This window comes from Callospermophilus lateralis, chromosome 2, assembly GCF_048772815.1.
Source record: "Callospermophilus lateralis isolate mCalLat2 chromosome 2, mCalLat2.hap1, whole genome shotgun sequence".
Lineage (NCBI taxonomy): Eukaryota > Metazoa > Chordata > Mammalia > Rodentia > Sciuridae > Callospermophilus > Callospermophilus lateralis.
Window position 1 is genome coordinate 74,744,485 of NC_135306.1, and position 16,578 is coordinate 74,761,062.

Here is a 16,578-nt window from a genome sequence, read left to right on the forward strand (position 1 = left end):
GACTGAATTTACCTATGTATCCTTTGCTCCAATAGCTTTAGATGTTTTTCTATGGACTTTATGTTTATTACCATCAGTAAGTATCATTTATTCATGTAGATGGGGAAAAATGATGTACCATGAGTTTTCTTTAAAATCACCTCTACTTACTTCAAACTTTACTTTCCCACACCACACCACCACCAATCTATTGTTAAATTGAACAATAATGCAGTATACTATCTGAGGATATTGAGAAGGCCACAAATAACCTGTAATTTGAATTTTGTGTGTGTGCATTTGATATTGGAGGTCAAACCAGGGCATCACGTATGCTGGATAAGCACTCTACCACTAAGTTACACTCCTAGGCCTGTAATGTGTACAAAGTATCCAAAGATTTCAATTTTCTACCAATATAAACAAAAGGACTCAAGTGGCCAAAAATTATAGTGGGCAGGAGAAAAAAGACAAAGTATGAATATTATTTAATAAAAATTTTATTTACACCATTCCCTCAACATAGCTTTTTAGGCTAACATTAAAGCATATTGTGCGTACACAGCTAAGACAGTTTAGATTTGCTCTGGAACATATAATCACATTTAAAATTAATAACCTTCTAAGTATTTCATAGTTTAATTGGCTCTTAGTTTCCCTGGGAGAAAAATAAAAATTTTGTTTTAAGAAACTGGTAAATATAAAGGGATGGCTACATATTCACTTATATCCTGAGGATGCCTAAAGATGGAGTCTGTTGTTTTTTTCTAAAGATGCAATACAGATATGTACCTAATCACCCTGATTAGTGATGAAATGGAATGGTACAGACCAATGCAATCTCTTATGGACAGAATTTTAGGATAGATCTAGGCCACTTAAACTTGAGGCAGCACTACACAAGAAATGGAGACAGAATAAATTGACCTCAGAAGGGAAATGAGAAAAACAAAATTTCACAAGTGTTCAGCTCTGTAATATATAAGGATGCACAAAATATCAAAGTTACAGTCTGTATTTTCTTCCCATTCATAGTAAATTATCAAACTTCTGTTTAATGCATTACTTTAATAAGCCTTCTATTTAGTAACATATGCTATATACATGCTTATATTTTACCATGAGAATTACAGTTCTCCTCCCAAATTAGTGACTTGCTTAACCCAGACTTATATACATTTTATTTCCATTACAAGACACTTAATATCTTTCTAGTGATTCAGAAAATATTACAGCATTACATAAAAAACAATATTTATTTTAAAATGATTCTTTTTAGTATGATAGCATGATGGTTTGAACAGCTGAAGCATAATGGGGTAACTATCTAATATTGTTTAAACTAATTTACAGCTATAGGAAAATGTTTGATTTTTAAAATATAAGCAAGACTGCACAATTATAAACAGTGAAATGAATAAATAAAGTAATTTTTCATCAGTGGCCATTCATTATTTTGCTTTTAGGAACCTGGAAGAAATTGTCATTTTTGAGTTTCAAATGTTCTGGTAAATCTAGTCGCTTCTTAGCTTCTTCAATATCACCTTGAATTGCTGAAATAAGGGACTCTGTAGAGAGAATGCAGATAAATATAGTGAGAAACTGCTAATAGACTTTACTATTCCTTTGCTCAGCCTCTCCTGACAACTCACAAGCTGGTCATATCTCTGACACAGGATAGAATCTAATAAATGTTTGTTCCCTTCCTGCCTCTTCCCTAGGCTTAAGTAATACTGCAATTTCTTAAGAGAAAGGTACAGTCACAAATATACACTGCAAATTCCAAACACAAGAAACAAATATTCATGATCTGTTCTCTTTGATATTTACACCTGTAAAACAAACTTTACAACAGGGTTAAAACTACCACATTCTATTATTAAGACACCTGATAACACCTGAAACAAATGTTCATTGCTTCACTGTTTCTTATACTTACCAAAGATTTCATTAACCTCATACTGTTAGAGAAGCAGTCAGTCTGCTGGCTTTTAATCTAGTCTCCAATAATAATTATGTAACTGAGTTACATCTCAGCCCCCTTTTTAAGTTTTTGAGATAGGGTCTCACTAAGTTGCTGGGGCTGGCCGTGAATTTGTAATTCTCCTGCCTCAGCATCCTGAGACACTGCAGTTACAGGAGAGTACTGCCATCCCTCTTGATTTATGAGTTATCAAGGGGCTGTTATAAAAACGCCTGCCTCAGCATCCTGAGACACTGCAGTTACAGGAGAGTACTGCCATCCCTCTTGATTTATGAGTTATCAAGGGGCTGTTATAAAAACGATCTCTCTCTAGCACTGTTGTTGTCTTACTATGTGATGCCCTTCCACTGGTGCAGCAAGAAGGCACTCACCATATGCTGACCAGATGCCTGTATAATGCTCTGGGACTTCCCGTGTCTAGAACTGTAAGCTAAATAAACATCTACTCTTTATAAATTACCAAGTTTGATACTCTTCTACAGTAACAGAAAAGAGACTAGGACAGTGACTATGCAAACTGTCAATTTCCTCATCTATGACATGGGCAAAATAATTTTTCATAGGGTTATCGTAGGGGATAAAGAAAGTAACTCATGTAAGACACTTAAACAGTGCGGGGCAATTATTAAACTCTCAGTAATATACATACTGCCACCAATGCTACTAGTAGTACCTATAGCAGCAGTAGTAATATTTAAGGAGATCAAGACAAGAACTTACCTAAAGAGTCAAAGTTCTTTTCTGGTCTGAGGTAGCCAACAATGGCAACATTGAGGATTTCCCCATAGAAGTCCTCTTCAAAGGTATGGATGATGTGAGTTTCCTATAGTCAAAAATGTTGAAAAGATTTCAGATTACAGACTTCTTGAAATCTGAAATTTACCTTTCTATTTAGGGTGAGTTAATTTAAATGAAGCAATCGGTCCTCATTAAAATATAAAGACATTTTTTCCATCACTCATGTTACTGTCCCAAACTTATGCATAAACTTAAGTGAGGTAGTAGATATGTTCTATCACAAACTGGTAAAATCTGATGCTTAAAATGGTGAAGGAAAGCAATGGAAAGCTGACTGGCACATGAATTTTTGGTATGACTGAGGAATTTTTCAAAAAGCTTATTATTCATCTATCATATTTTAATCATTAAATTGAAGTTTCTTTATATTAAAGCTGAGGGAAGAGGATTGAAAATTTGAAGCTAGCCTCAACAACTCAGGAAGACCCTGTACCAAAATTTAAAAAGAGCTGGGGAGGCTGGGAGGGAGAAAGGGAAGGAAGGAAAGAAGGGAGGGAGGGAAAAGAAAAGAACCGGGGGTGTAGGTCAGTGGTAGAACACCCCTGGGTTTAAGACCCAATATAGCAACAATAAAGAAAGTAGAGGAAGAGGAGGAAGGAGAGGAAAGAGGGAGTAGAAGAGGAGGGAGAAGGGAAGAAAAAAAGAAATAAAGACAGCTAAGGCTGGACTAGGATGGGAGCATTAGAAACTGCAATATATAAGTGTAAACTAACTAGAAACATCCACCTTGAAGCATATGACCTGAGAATCTAATCTATGAAGTGATCTTTTAAACTGAAATATCACAAATCTAAAACTACACTTACCTCATTCTGAGTAATAAAAACAATAAAAAGAGTACACTTTAAATGATTCAGGCCAAACAACAACAATAACAAAAAAAAATCATTTAACCTTTTAGATTAAGGAAAATTTTATTTCCTCTCAAAAAATAAAACCTACTTTTCATAATCTTTTAGTTTTCTTGGGAGGAGATGGTCATGATCCTTTGAGATCATTAAAATAGGACTAATAAAGATGCAGGGATGGTTGTACTATTCTTCCCTATTCTCTCTAATTACAGGGAAATTACTTTGTACATTTTTTCTTTTGTAATCATATTCCACAAAAGACTCCTTAAATTGGGTGTGGTGGCACACACCTATGTAATCCCAGTGACTTGGGAGGCTGAGGCAAGAGGACCACAAGTTCAAGGCCAGCCTAAGTAACTTAGTGAGACCCTATCTCGAAATAAAATTAAGATGGGTACAGTGGCACACACCTATAATTCCAGAGGCTCAGGAGGCTGAGATAGGAGGATGGCAAGTTCAAAGTCGGCCTCAGTAACTTAGCAAGGCTCTAAGCAAGACCTATGAGACCTTGTCTCTAAATAAAATACAAAATAGGGCTGGGATGTGGTCCGGTGGTTAAATACTCCTTGGTTCAATACCCAGCACCAAAAAAAGAAAGGGGGGAAAAAAAAGCTTAATGATAAGAGCAAAATAAATAAATAAATTTCATAATTCACTCTCTGTTCCATATCTTCTGTATAACTGTCCTTTACATATGGGGACAAATGCTAACTGAAAAATTTAGGGTATTTTCAGGGTGGGATGGATTAGAACATTAGATCTTCCATAAATGGAACTACTCTAAAATGATCTACAGATTCAATTCTATCTCAATAAAAATTCTAGTAGGGTTTTTTGAATGGTAGAAACTGACAATTTATTCTAAAACTTGAATAGAAAAGCCAAAATTATTTAAGAAAATCCTGAAAACAAGACAGAAGAACTTACACAAGCAGATATCAAGACCTATTATAATGCTATGTAAATTAAGCACCAGTGGTAATGGTTCAAAATAAACAAGCAGATCAATATGTAGAATTTTTTTTTTTAGACTCTCACATAAAACCATTTTATATATCACAAGAGACACTAGTATTATCAGAAAAGGATGGCATTTTCAATAGATAGGAAAAAAATAATAATTTTGACCCCTACTGTAAAGCATACTCAAAAATCAATTTAATGAAACAGACTTTCTTCATGATTTTGGCGCTAACCAACCATAAATAAAAAAATGATTAAATGGTTATATTAAGAACTTTTGTTCTTGAAAGACACCAGTGAGTTTATTTAAAAAAATAACAATAAAAAAGCAACACAGAAGAAATTTGTAACACATAATTCCAATAAAGGAATTGGATATAAAATATACCAAGAACTTCTTTATGACAATAAGTTTACAGAGTTTTTTTCTTTTTAAATAAGGGCAAAGGACTTGAATAAGAACTTCACAGGTATCTGTTACTATCAAAGAAACACACACACACACACACACACACACACACACACACACTCCCTGAATCGTAGGAATATCCTATCACTGAAAACTGAGTTTCTCCTAATTATTAAAGGATTTCCAAGGTATTCCTTAAGTAGTTCAATAGTAATAGTTCCATTACCTGTGTAATTCATCATGGGATAGGTTCCCCTGCCTTTCTTTTCCTTCCTTATTCAAGGAATAAGGAAGGGTTCCCCTGCCTTTCTTTTCCTTCCTTATTCAACGGAAAACTGTTGTTTTCATTTATAAATTCTTTTTTTTTTTTTAAAGAGAGAGAGAGAGAGAGAGAGAGAGAGTGTGTGTGTGTGTGTGTGTGTGTGTGTGTGAGAGAGAGAGAGTTTTTTAATATTTATTTTTTAGTTTTCGGCGGACACAACATCTTTGTTTGTATGTGGTGCTGAGGATCGAACCCGGGCCGCACGCATGCTGGGCGAGTGTGCTACCGCTTGAGCCACATCCCCAGCCCTCATTTATAAATTCTTTACCTTATCTCTTCCAACAAACAATTTGCACTATTCTACTGAGTAAATTCTACTGAATTCTGGGTTATTACTATTGCTTCTACCAACAGTGGTTTTCCACCTATGACACACTTCTTTTTTAGTAACTCTTCAAAGTTAAAAATTGCCAGACATGGTGGCACACACCTGTAATCACAGTGACTCAGAGACTGAGGCAGGAGTATCTCAAGTTCAAGGCCAGCTTCAGTAACTTAACAAAGCTCTAAGCAGCTTAGTAAAACCCTGCCTCACAGGAAGATTCCAAGTTCAAAACCAGCCTCAGCAAAATCAAGGCACTAAGCAACTCAGTGAGACACTCCCCCTAAATAAAATATAAAACAGGGCTGCAGATGTGGCTCAGTGGTTGAGTGCCCCTGAGTTCAATCATCACTACCCTCCACCAAATAAAAAGAAAACCCTGCCTCAAAATAAAAAAACAAAAGGCTAAGGATATAGCTCAGTGGTAAAGCATTTTTGGATTCAATCCCCAGGTACCAAAAAAAAAAAAAAAAAAAAAAAAGAAAAGAAAAAGGAACGATTAAAATTTAGATCTCTATAAATCTGTTTTTGCCACATACTTGAGCTGACAAAAGATTCAGCCAAGTGGGGTACAGTGGCACATACCTGTAATCCCAACTACTCAAGAGGCAGGCTCACAAATCTGCGGCCACCTCTTGCAACTGAGCAAGACCCTGTCTCAAAATAAAGAAAATAAAGGGCTGGGATTGTGGATCAGCGGTAGAGCGCTCGCCTAACATCACGGTTGGGACCCAGGTTCGATCCTCAGGACCACATAAAAATAAAATGTATTGTGTTTTGTCCATCTACACCAAAAAATAAAATAAAATAAATAAAAAGGGGATGTAGCCCAGTAGTAAAGCACCCCTGGCTTTACTTTCCAGCATATACAAAAAAGAAAGATTCAACAAAAATCTAACAAATAAAAACATATAATCTGTGTTGATCCTGTTTAAAAAAAAAAAAAAAAGTAGGGACAGAACTAGAGTATACTTCAAGGCGATTTTTTAAAAATAGAGGAGTTTGGGGGTGTGACTTGCCTAGCATGCAAAGTCCTGGGTTTGATACTTACCAACACAATAAGAGAAACAGAAAGAAAGCATCAATTTGCATCATCCCTGTAGTATGCATTTCTATATTAACAGGGTAATCAAGTAATTACACTTTGAACTACATAAACTGTGGCAAGCTCAATTTTATGAAACATGCTTTTAAATAACTCACTTATCTATCGTAAATGTACTTACATGAGCATTTAAAAGGTAGCATTATAATGTTTTTTAACTCCACTTTCTGTATGATTTAATAAATAAATGCATAAAAAATTAATCTGTTACTTGGTACAATGTATAAAAAGATGTAATTTGTGGGTTCTGTACACTACTAAACTTGGTATGAACTCAAAGTAGACTTCTCAAATTTTAGAATGCTAAATGTAATTCCCATGGTAATTACAAAGGAAATATCTATAGAAAATACTCAAAAGGAAATGAAAAGAGTCAAGATGTGTCACTATAAAAAGTCAACTAAATGCTTAGTCAACTAAATAACAAAGGAAACAAACAAAAAATTTTCAAGGCATACAGAAAACAAAAAGCAAAATTGTAGAAATCCTTTATTAGTTAAATGAAAATGGATTAAGGTCTTAATTGTCAGAAATTGGCAAAATGGATTGATCCCACCATTTATTAGCTATAAGAGACTCACTTTAAATCCAAAGGCACAGATTGAAAGTAAAAGGATGGAAAAAGATATTTTACTCAAATAGTAACTAGCTGGGCAGAGTGATGAAAGTCAGCCTCCAGAAGAAAAGACAAGAGGATAATAAGTTGAAGGCCAACATCAGCAACTTAACAAGACCCAGTCTCAAAAAATATGAGGATTGGGGATGTATCTCAGTGGTAGAGCACCCCTGGGTTCAATACTAAGTACTGCGAATAAAAAACAACAACAAAACCCAAACAAACAAAACAGCCAATACTTTGCTTTTAAATTCTTCAAGCATGCTGCCCCAAACTCTATTATTAGTATCATGTTGTGTTCACCACTGGTAAATTCTGTGTGCATCTAAAACCACATATCACTCTAAATCATAATCCCATTTCAGTAACAGGAAAATGTGATTCTTACCATAGACTTTTTCATATTCTTGTAGTATGGGTTCCATCCTATGCTCACCACCATCTTATGAACATCTCCACTTCCAACACTGGCCCAACCATAATAAATGCCAGTGGATATGTCAGCTGGAAGATTATCTACTATTTGTTCAGGAAAATTGGCTAAACAAAAAAAGTAAACATTCTTAGTGTTACAAGTTTCACATAAAACATTTGTAAAAATCACATGCAGGACTATTCTAAATGCACTCAGTAGATTACTAGAGCTCTGACTGACTAGCAATCTCATCCTCCCATATTCTGAGTTGGAGTTCTTTCTCTTCAGGTAAACAGGTATGTAATAAGATGTAAGGCAAGTATAGAAACTTCTCAAAAAAAAAAAGCAAAACCAAAAACCACTCTCTGGATAGGAAAAAAAAAAAAGGTATAACCAGATGGAATGAGGCCACCAAGCAGTTACCAGCACATGTAGGCCCAACTACTCAAGAGGCTGAGGCAGGAAGATAGATTCCTTGAACCCAGAAGTTCAGGTGCAGCCTTGAGCAACACAGCGAGGTTCCTCTATCTTAATATTCAAAAATCAACATCACCAAACAAAACCGACGGCTTTTTTTTTTTTTAAGATTTGTTTTTTCCAAGTAGGGTTTGAATCACTTCAAAAGATTCTTATTTTAAATACCCAGCCTAAAGAGAATAATTGAAGTTCAAAGGGCAACCCTGCTGTGTAGTTTTCGACACCCAGTAGTACAGCATAGTTTTCAGGAGTAGCTGCAAATTTTGGCGCGGGTGTGGGTGGGGTGGGTTTAAGCTGGGGATTGAACTCTGCGGTGCATTACCACTGAGTCACATGCCCCCTGCTGTGTATTTTTAAGGATGAATTAAACGATCAAGTCTTGAATACTAAAACTCCTGAAGACAGACCAAACCCAAAAGTTGGCTCTTCTCTAACAACCTGCGTTATCACTGGGACACTAACAGATTCCAAGAAAAGAACTTTAAGGTCGGCTTGAGAATTCAGCCACGTTAGATTTTAATGGGCAAGGTAACCGCCATGCTTGGCTAACCATCCTGGCTGGACCGGGAAAGGGGGATCCTGTGATTCAGCTAAGCTTCCTGTCACCACCCGGGTCGCCAGGGAGATCAGAGCCAGGGGCAGGGAGGAGCTCCCACAACGCAAAGAAAGATCCTCGGCCCCAACACAGAGGGAACGATGCTGACAGGAGGTCACCTCCGCCTGCGGCACGGTGGTCCCACAACCCGGTCGCAAGTCCCCGGGCTGACGTCCTCGCTCCCTACGTGACCCGGTCCCGGGGCTCCGCTTACCTGTGGGGATACCCAGCTGCTTGGAGCCGCGGCCGAAGCCCCGCACTACTTGGCCCCGGCAGAAGTACGGCAGGCTTCTCATGACGCCGTCCGCCGGGGACGCGGGCTGCAGGCCAGTCCGCGCGTCAGGCGGAGCCGCCGTGGGTACAATGCCTGGAGCCCCGGACCAGCCGGGGGACGGGGCAAGCGCTCTACCCGCTAGGTGCGCACACGAAACACCCGGTGGCACCGACGACACGCGGCGGCAGGTCTCTCACACCGCTGCCCAACTGAAGTTGCTGGACAACTCAGGAAACGCGTCTTCGCTAAGGGAGCTGCGGCAACAGCAGAAGGTCGGCTGTGGCAAAGAGCGCACTGGAGACTGCCGGATCGCGAGAGGTCTCTGGCTGCCTTCCCACAGCCGGCGTACGGACACTTCCGCGGCGGAACAACCGATGCCTGCTCGGCTTCCGTAGTCCTTTTCCGCTGTAGCCCCGCCTCTCCCGCTGTGGCTCCGCCCCCAGCCGGGGTCCGGCCGACCTCGGTCCTCCTGGGTCTCCTACCAGCCACTGAATGCGAAAACGGATTCGGGGTGCCTTGCTTCAGCCTAAGGGGCTAGGAAGCACCGTTCCTCAACAGCCGTTGGTGTCTCCTTCCTCTTCCTTCTTTTCCTTAGAACTCTGACGTCAAAGCGAGATCTTCTTTAGCTCCTTGGCAACCGCTGGGCTGGTCGTCGGTCATCATTCCATTTGCTCTTTAAACATTTATTAAAGCTCCCCAATTTCAGCTCAGAGATTACCCCACCGGAAGCGGCTCTCCTCCCCGCAGACTACTGACCTAAGTCTGGATGTAAGATCCAGGGAAGTAGGTCCTTGTCCGAGCTGTCGCCCAAGTGGCAACTGGAACATAACCACAACCCGATTTGGTTTTCTGATTAGAGATGCGCTGCCTGCCCACCCAGTTCCCCTCTAGGGTGTCTCCTAGAGAACTTAATAAGCTTGAAAAAAGGCTTGATTGGCTTTTTGACCTTTGGAACTGTAAGCTCAGGAAGAAGTAGAAAAAGGCTCGCTCACGAGACACACGTGATGCAAGGCTGTAACAGTTCATCCTCTCAAGAAGTTTTAATCTTCTATTTTTCTTTATTAATTTATAAGAAATTCTGCCCAGATTTTGTAGCCATTTTCCTTCTATCTTGCATATTTATAATGCTAAATAATTCTTACCTGTTATTTTCTCTTTTTGTCTCTGTCTCTTTTTGGTCCTGGGGATTGAACCCAGGTGCACTTTACCACTAAGTTACATCCCCAGTCGTTTTTATTTTTTATTTTGAGATGCAGGTCTCACCAAATTGCTGAGGGTCTCACCAGATTGCTGAGTCTGACCTTGAACTTGAGATCTTCCCTCATCGCTGAGATTACAATTTTAAGCCCCATTTAAAATTACTTTCTGTTTATATAGGTATGAAGAGGGATTTCTTACCAAAATGTTTTATATCCCTAACTTTGGCATAGTACTTAATCTGAAATAAACACTCCATAAATATTTGTAGAAAGGACAAAGGGTCCAGGGTGTGCCAAGCACAGCACAAGGTGCTAGGGGAAAGGTGAGTAAGTCAAAGTCCAGGTCTTCAGAGGCCCAGCCTAGTGGGGAGAATGCCTGGTAAGACTGATTACAGCACCAACACTGTACTCCAACAGAAGCCGGTACAAAATACTTGGAAGACTGCAAAGAGTAGAACTCACAGAAAAGGTGTTTAGTATAGACAGTAGTTAAGGTGCTAAAGCTAGGTAAACTAGGGCTTGAATACAGGTTGACTAGCTGGTAACCTTGAGTGAAATACTCAACCTGAATCTCAGTGCCCTTATCAATAAGTTGTGGGTATTAACAGTATTTGGGGAAAAATGAGATGATGTATGAAAACCTCTTAACAAAATATATACACCAGTGACACACATCCTCTAGCCTCAACCACCTACCTATAGTCACAACCCAGTTAATCCACACAAGTGGATTAATGCACCAATTAGGTTAAGGCTCATAACCCAATCATTTCACCTCTGAACTTTCTTGCATTGTCTTACACATGAGCTTTTGGGGGACATCTCATAAACCATAACAAACTCATCTTTTAAGCCTCCCTACCAATTCAGGGTCTAAGGAGCGGAATTTCACTGCCTCTTTGGATCTTCATTTCTCTACGAAGTCTCCTGGATTATGTAAAATTTACATTAAAATATATTTGTATGCTTTTCTCCAATTAATCTCTTGTGTCAGGTTTTTTTGTTTGTTTGTTTTTTAAAGTGGTACCGAGAGCAAACAAATGCTATACACTCTACCACTGTGTTACATTCCTAGCCCTGTCTTAGGTCAGTTTAATTCTTAGGTCCTGCACAAAAGAAACCCTAAATAGGAGGTAAAACTCTGCCGTGCCTCCCCTACAGTGATGATTATAACAAAGACAACAACAATCATAAGTTATCAAGGGTTATCACTTAACATCATCCAAAGCAATTTGTTAAGTGTTTTTCATACACTATCTCATTTATTTTATACACACACACACATACACACACAGATATATTTACATTTGTTTGTGTGTGTGAACTGATTGCCTCAATAGTCTCTACTATATTCAAACTTGATTCATGTCACTGTATGCACTGTCCAGGAAGTATATTTTATAAATTATGTTGTAAAAGCTAAATTCAGAAAATATATTTTAATGAAATTTGGATTAAACAGTTTTGGAAGCCAGTGAAGTACACAGACTGAAAATGACTAATCAGACCTGACACTATTATTTTGCAGAAAAAAGGACTGTGACTGACTTGCTAGACCCAAAGGGACATAAGTAATCTATAAGATGGTGAGGAGCCATCTAGCTGTTTGATGGTAGACTTTTAATCATCTTTTCTGGAAGATCCAAGGTCTCCTATATGCAGCTGTTTTATACTAACCCATTATGAAATATTTGTTTAGCTGATTACTTAGTAAATACAGCTCACATGGAAGGTTGACAATGATACAAATAGATTTTATACCTGTTTAGAATACAAACCAAATTTTATCACCTAACCACATGAGATGTTAATAATAACCTGGAAGATCAGATCCTGACATTAGGCCAGGCCTGGAAGCCAATATCTGGTCTGAAAAGTCAGAATTGAAAAAAAAAAATCATCTATTCATTGAGCTGCTTCAGTAGGGTACACTCTAAATCAAGGGTGGCATGATTAATTACCAATGCTGTTTTTAATCTATACTCTAAAATATTTGAGTACCCATTGTTCTCTCTGACTTTTTGTGGGTTTGTTTTTGTTGTTTTGTTTACTTGTTAATAGGAAACAAAAACAAAAATACATTGTTAGATTTTCACCACCACCACCCAAAAAAACCAACCAGTGTACACGAATTCTATTCCTTATTTATCCACAAGGTGGCATGCAATTTCTTTCTTTCTTTCCTTCCTTCTCTCTCTCTCTCTCTCTCTCTCTCTCTCTCTCTCTCTCTCTATTTATCTTTACTGGCATTTGAGATTAGAAATGGAAACAGAATGTCAAAATTGGGAAGCTAGTTTGCCTCCCTCAGTTCCCATGCTAGGCACAGGAGAATACTGTACTTACATTGGTTTGCTCTCTGCTTTATGGAATTGGATTTGCTTGTTCCGTGAGGCATAATCATCGCACTCTACCCACTTCTTCAATCACAAAAGTATTTGGTAAATAAGCTGTGCTAATTTGGAAAGTTGATGCTTTTTGGTTCTTTCTTTGAATGTATGTTTCACTAAAGACAAATAAGACAGAGGGAGAAAAAGAGAACATAGAATTATACAACAGGAGAATTCAAACTTCTTACCCACTTAGAAAAGAAAGAAAATAAGAGCCACCATCAGAAGCAGAGAAGAGCCAATACATTTCTACACAGGGGGGTCTTTCTAACTCCCCTGAATTCCAGCACCATGGAGTAAGAGCTAGTTCTCTGCAGAAAAGAAAATTGCACAGGAAAATATGGAGAAGCAACCTCAATGAAGGCCTTCATCCTGGAACCACTGTCTTTAGCACATGGACTCAGGCTGTTATTTCCCAACACAGAGACCCTCCCCAGAGAAAGCTGGCTGGACCCCAGGGACTCACCAGCTCAGCTCCAGTAGCTCCCAGGAGTGGCTTGGAGAGAAACAATGTGGAACTCCCTCCCAAAAGAAATAGAAATTTGAACAGTCATGCTGGATCCCTGTCACTTCAACATCCGCCCTGGTCATTCCCAAGACCAAAGGACAGTTCCCACTCTGCATCCCTACTGGGACTCCTCACCAGGCCCTGCCCAGTCTATTGAAGGTCCGAGGCAGGGCCACCTGCTTGCATGGCACTCCCTTCATCCCATAAGTCATTAATGGTAGCTATCTTCAGAGCACATCCCTTGAAGAACCAAGGCAGCAGCCAGGTGTGGTGGTACACACCTGTAATCCCAGTGGCTCAGGAGGCTGAGGCAGGAGGATCACAGATTTAAAGCCAGCCTCAGCAATTTCGCAAGGTTGTAAACAACCTAGTGAGACCCTATCTCAAAATAAAAAATAGGTGCCTTTGAGTTTATCCCTGGTGAGCGCGAGTGCGCGCGCACACATACATACACATACACACACACAAATAAATAAATAAATAAATAAATAAGGATATGTAGTAGTAATATCATGAATTTAATTTGCATTTCTCTTAGGCTTAATTAAAGTCAATGCCTTTTTGTATGTTAAAAAACAAAGATGGAGAAATAATCCAAGTGTGCTGGTGCTTGCCTGTAATCCCAGCAACTCTGGAGGCTGAGACAGAAGGATCACAACTTTAGCAACTGAGGCAAATCTCGGCAACTTAGTGAGACCTTGTCTGAAATGAAAAATAAGGATTAGGGATGTAGCTCAGTGGTAAAATGCCCCTGGGTTCCCCAGTACCAAAAAACAAAAACAAAACACCAATACATAAATAAATAAAAGTGTTTTGATGTATATATATTTGATTTTGTGATGATAGAGGAGAAAGATCTATGATAAAAATTTCCAAGAAAAAAGGGAAGAAAAACTTCAGGGCATTGGAATCTTTTCACAATAATGAATGAATACTTCTCAGATTTTGGAAATGAACTTTCAATTCTGTTCAAAAAACATCCCCTCTTGTAAGGTGGGGATTTACAGATTGTGAAATTAATAATTTTTCAACTTCAACAAGAGCCTTCTATCCTGTGTTCTCTCAAATTCACAGTACCATTTCCATGTGATGGCCATGGCAAAAATATAGATGTTACCAAAAGGAATTACATGTTTGATTACCTCAGGTTGTCTTCAAAATTACTCGTGCTTCCTTTCTCTTTTTCACAATGAAGATATGAAATTTTAGGGTCTCTCATTTTTTTTCCCTGCACACTATGTAAAATAACACATCTGCCCAGTAAGTTTTTCTAGTCTGTTATCTTGTTTTTATCATGGACTACAACTAGATTTTGAAAAGAAAAATTCAAAGTATACAAGGGGTGATTTCAGTTGGAAAGTTGTCAGTAGATAAATAAAAGACAGTGTGGTAGATTTAAAACACACCCCCAGCCACCTTGGTATTCCTATTTGGAGAAGTAGCTCATTTCCCCTCCTCAGAAACTTGGTCTGACCTTGAAGTGTGATGAATAGAATTTGGCAGAAATGAAACAGTGTGACATCAAAGATGGGCCTAGAGGCTGGGTGTGGAGAATGGGGCAAAGGGAGGTGAGGGGGCAATCGATAGTACAGCACTTGCCTAGCATGTGCAAGGCCCACCTTTCAATCCCTAGCACTGTAAAAAAAAAAAAAAAAAAAAAAAGGATGGGCCTATGAAATTCTATAACATCCACTTCATATGCAGCTTCCTGGAAGCAAGTGAGGTCTATGTGACTGGCTTTTTTTTTTGAAGACACCAACTTGGAGTTGTTCATGTCAAATATGTCATAAAGACATTCAGCTAGCGGATTGCATAGGTGAAGAGCATGTTTAAGAAACCACTGCAACAGACAATTAAGTGAAAGAAGAAAAAAAAATAAATTTAAGAATGACAACAAAAGAATCCACTATGATGGAAAATATTTAATTCTCAAAAAATTCTCTCTCTTCTTCCTGTTATTGGTAGTTCTGAATGATTAATATTTTTCCCAGTGGAGTCAAAAGGTACCCAAGTATGTGACTGCAAATGAAAAATACCCAGAAATCAGGTACTGGAAGTTTTCCCACTTTCACGTGTATGTGAATTTTTAATATAAATGTGATGGTGTAAAGTACTGAGGCAAGGCAAAATGTTTCTGTGAACAAGTTTCAGCAACTTAACCTCATAACAATTATAAATAAACCTGTTAATTTATTTTTTTTTTTTTGATACTGGAGATTGAACTCAATAGTGCTGAACCACTGAGCTACATCCACAGTCCTTTTTATTTTTTATTTTAGAAAGGGTCTTGCTAAGTTGCTGAGGCCTCAGCCTCCCAAGCCACTGAGATTATAGATGTACACCACCACACCCAGCAGTATTTGGATTTTAAAACTAAGGGAACCTTGGGGCTATGGATGCAACTCATTGGAAGACTGTAGACAGAATGTGCAAGGCCTGGAGTTTGATCACCAGCACTGCAAAAAAGAAAAGATAGAAGATCTCTTATTGGTGGCAGATAAATGGTGTTTGTAACATTTTAATCATAGTATAAATTTCATGCATTCACTATATTCTTTTGAGTTCTACAAGAAAGTATGTATTTTTAATATTGTCTTTCTTCTCTGCTGTTTCTATAAGTTTGCTATTAAAGTACATTGAACTATTAAAAGCACACCAATTTGAATATACAATACATGCACAGGATATAAAATTAAGAAGGTACAGAGTATAGAATGAAAAGCAAGCAACAACTGTCTCCATCACCAACACCAGCATCTCTACTACCATCACCACCTCTACCACTTCCACACTAGCATCACCATTACCTTCACCTTCAACAGAATCACCATTACCACCACCACATTCAGCCCATCACCACCAGCACCATTACCACCACCCTCTCCTCCAACCACCACATTTTCTCCTTGGAAGTCATTACAGTTAACAGTTTTGGCAAGATTTTAATGAATATAAAAGAATCACAGAATTTATATAGCAAAATAATGTGCTCCTTACAGTTCTGCAATAAAAAAGAAAGAAAAAAATACTGTTACTGAGATGGGGATTCAAGAACTTTTTTTTATGCTTCTGTGAGATTGGAATTCAAGAACTCTCCTAAGAATAACATAAGCTATGCGATAGTTCAGGGAAAAGAACAAAAATAATTGAATGTGATGATATGCTTAAAATTTTCAATGTGGAGTGGCAAGTTTATTGAAGTAGAATACTTTTTTATTATTTGTTTCTAAGTACAATCTGAAATGGTTTGTTAGCAGATCAAAAGCATGCTTTTCCTTGAACTTGTCAAAGATGGTTCACAGGGAAATATACCATCTGAGAACTCTTTGTTGACATTTTACTTTCCACCTGGCATTGCAAAGAATGGTTTGGCT

At 38.3% G+C, this 16,578-nt stretch overlaps 1 protein-coding gene across 1 annotated transcript; it reads right to left on the bottom strand.

The window, feature by feature from the left end:
* Window positions 1-461: 461 nt before the first annotated feature.
* On the bottom strand, window positions 462-9,503 carry Rfk (riboflavin kinase). The gene is made up of 4 exons (XM_076846067.2): window positions 9,051-9,503; window positions 7,738-7,889; window positions 2,684-2,786; window positions 462-1,547 (listed from the first exon to the last, which is right to left on the bottom strand). The coding sequence occupies exons 1-4, from the start codon at window positions 9,130-9,132 to the stop codon at window positions 1,417-1,419; spliced, it is 468 nt and encodes a 155-aa protein (XP_076702182.1). The 5' UTR covers window positions 9,133-9,503; the 3' UTR covers window positions 462-1,416.
* Window positions 9,504-16,578: the final 7,075 nt, after the last annotated feature.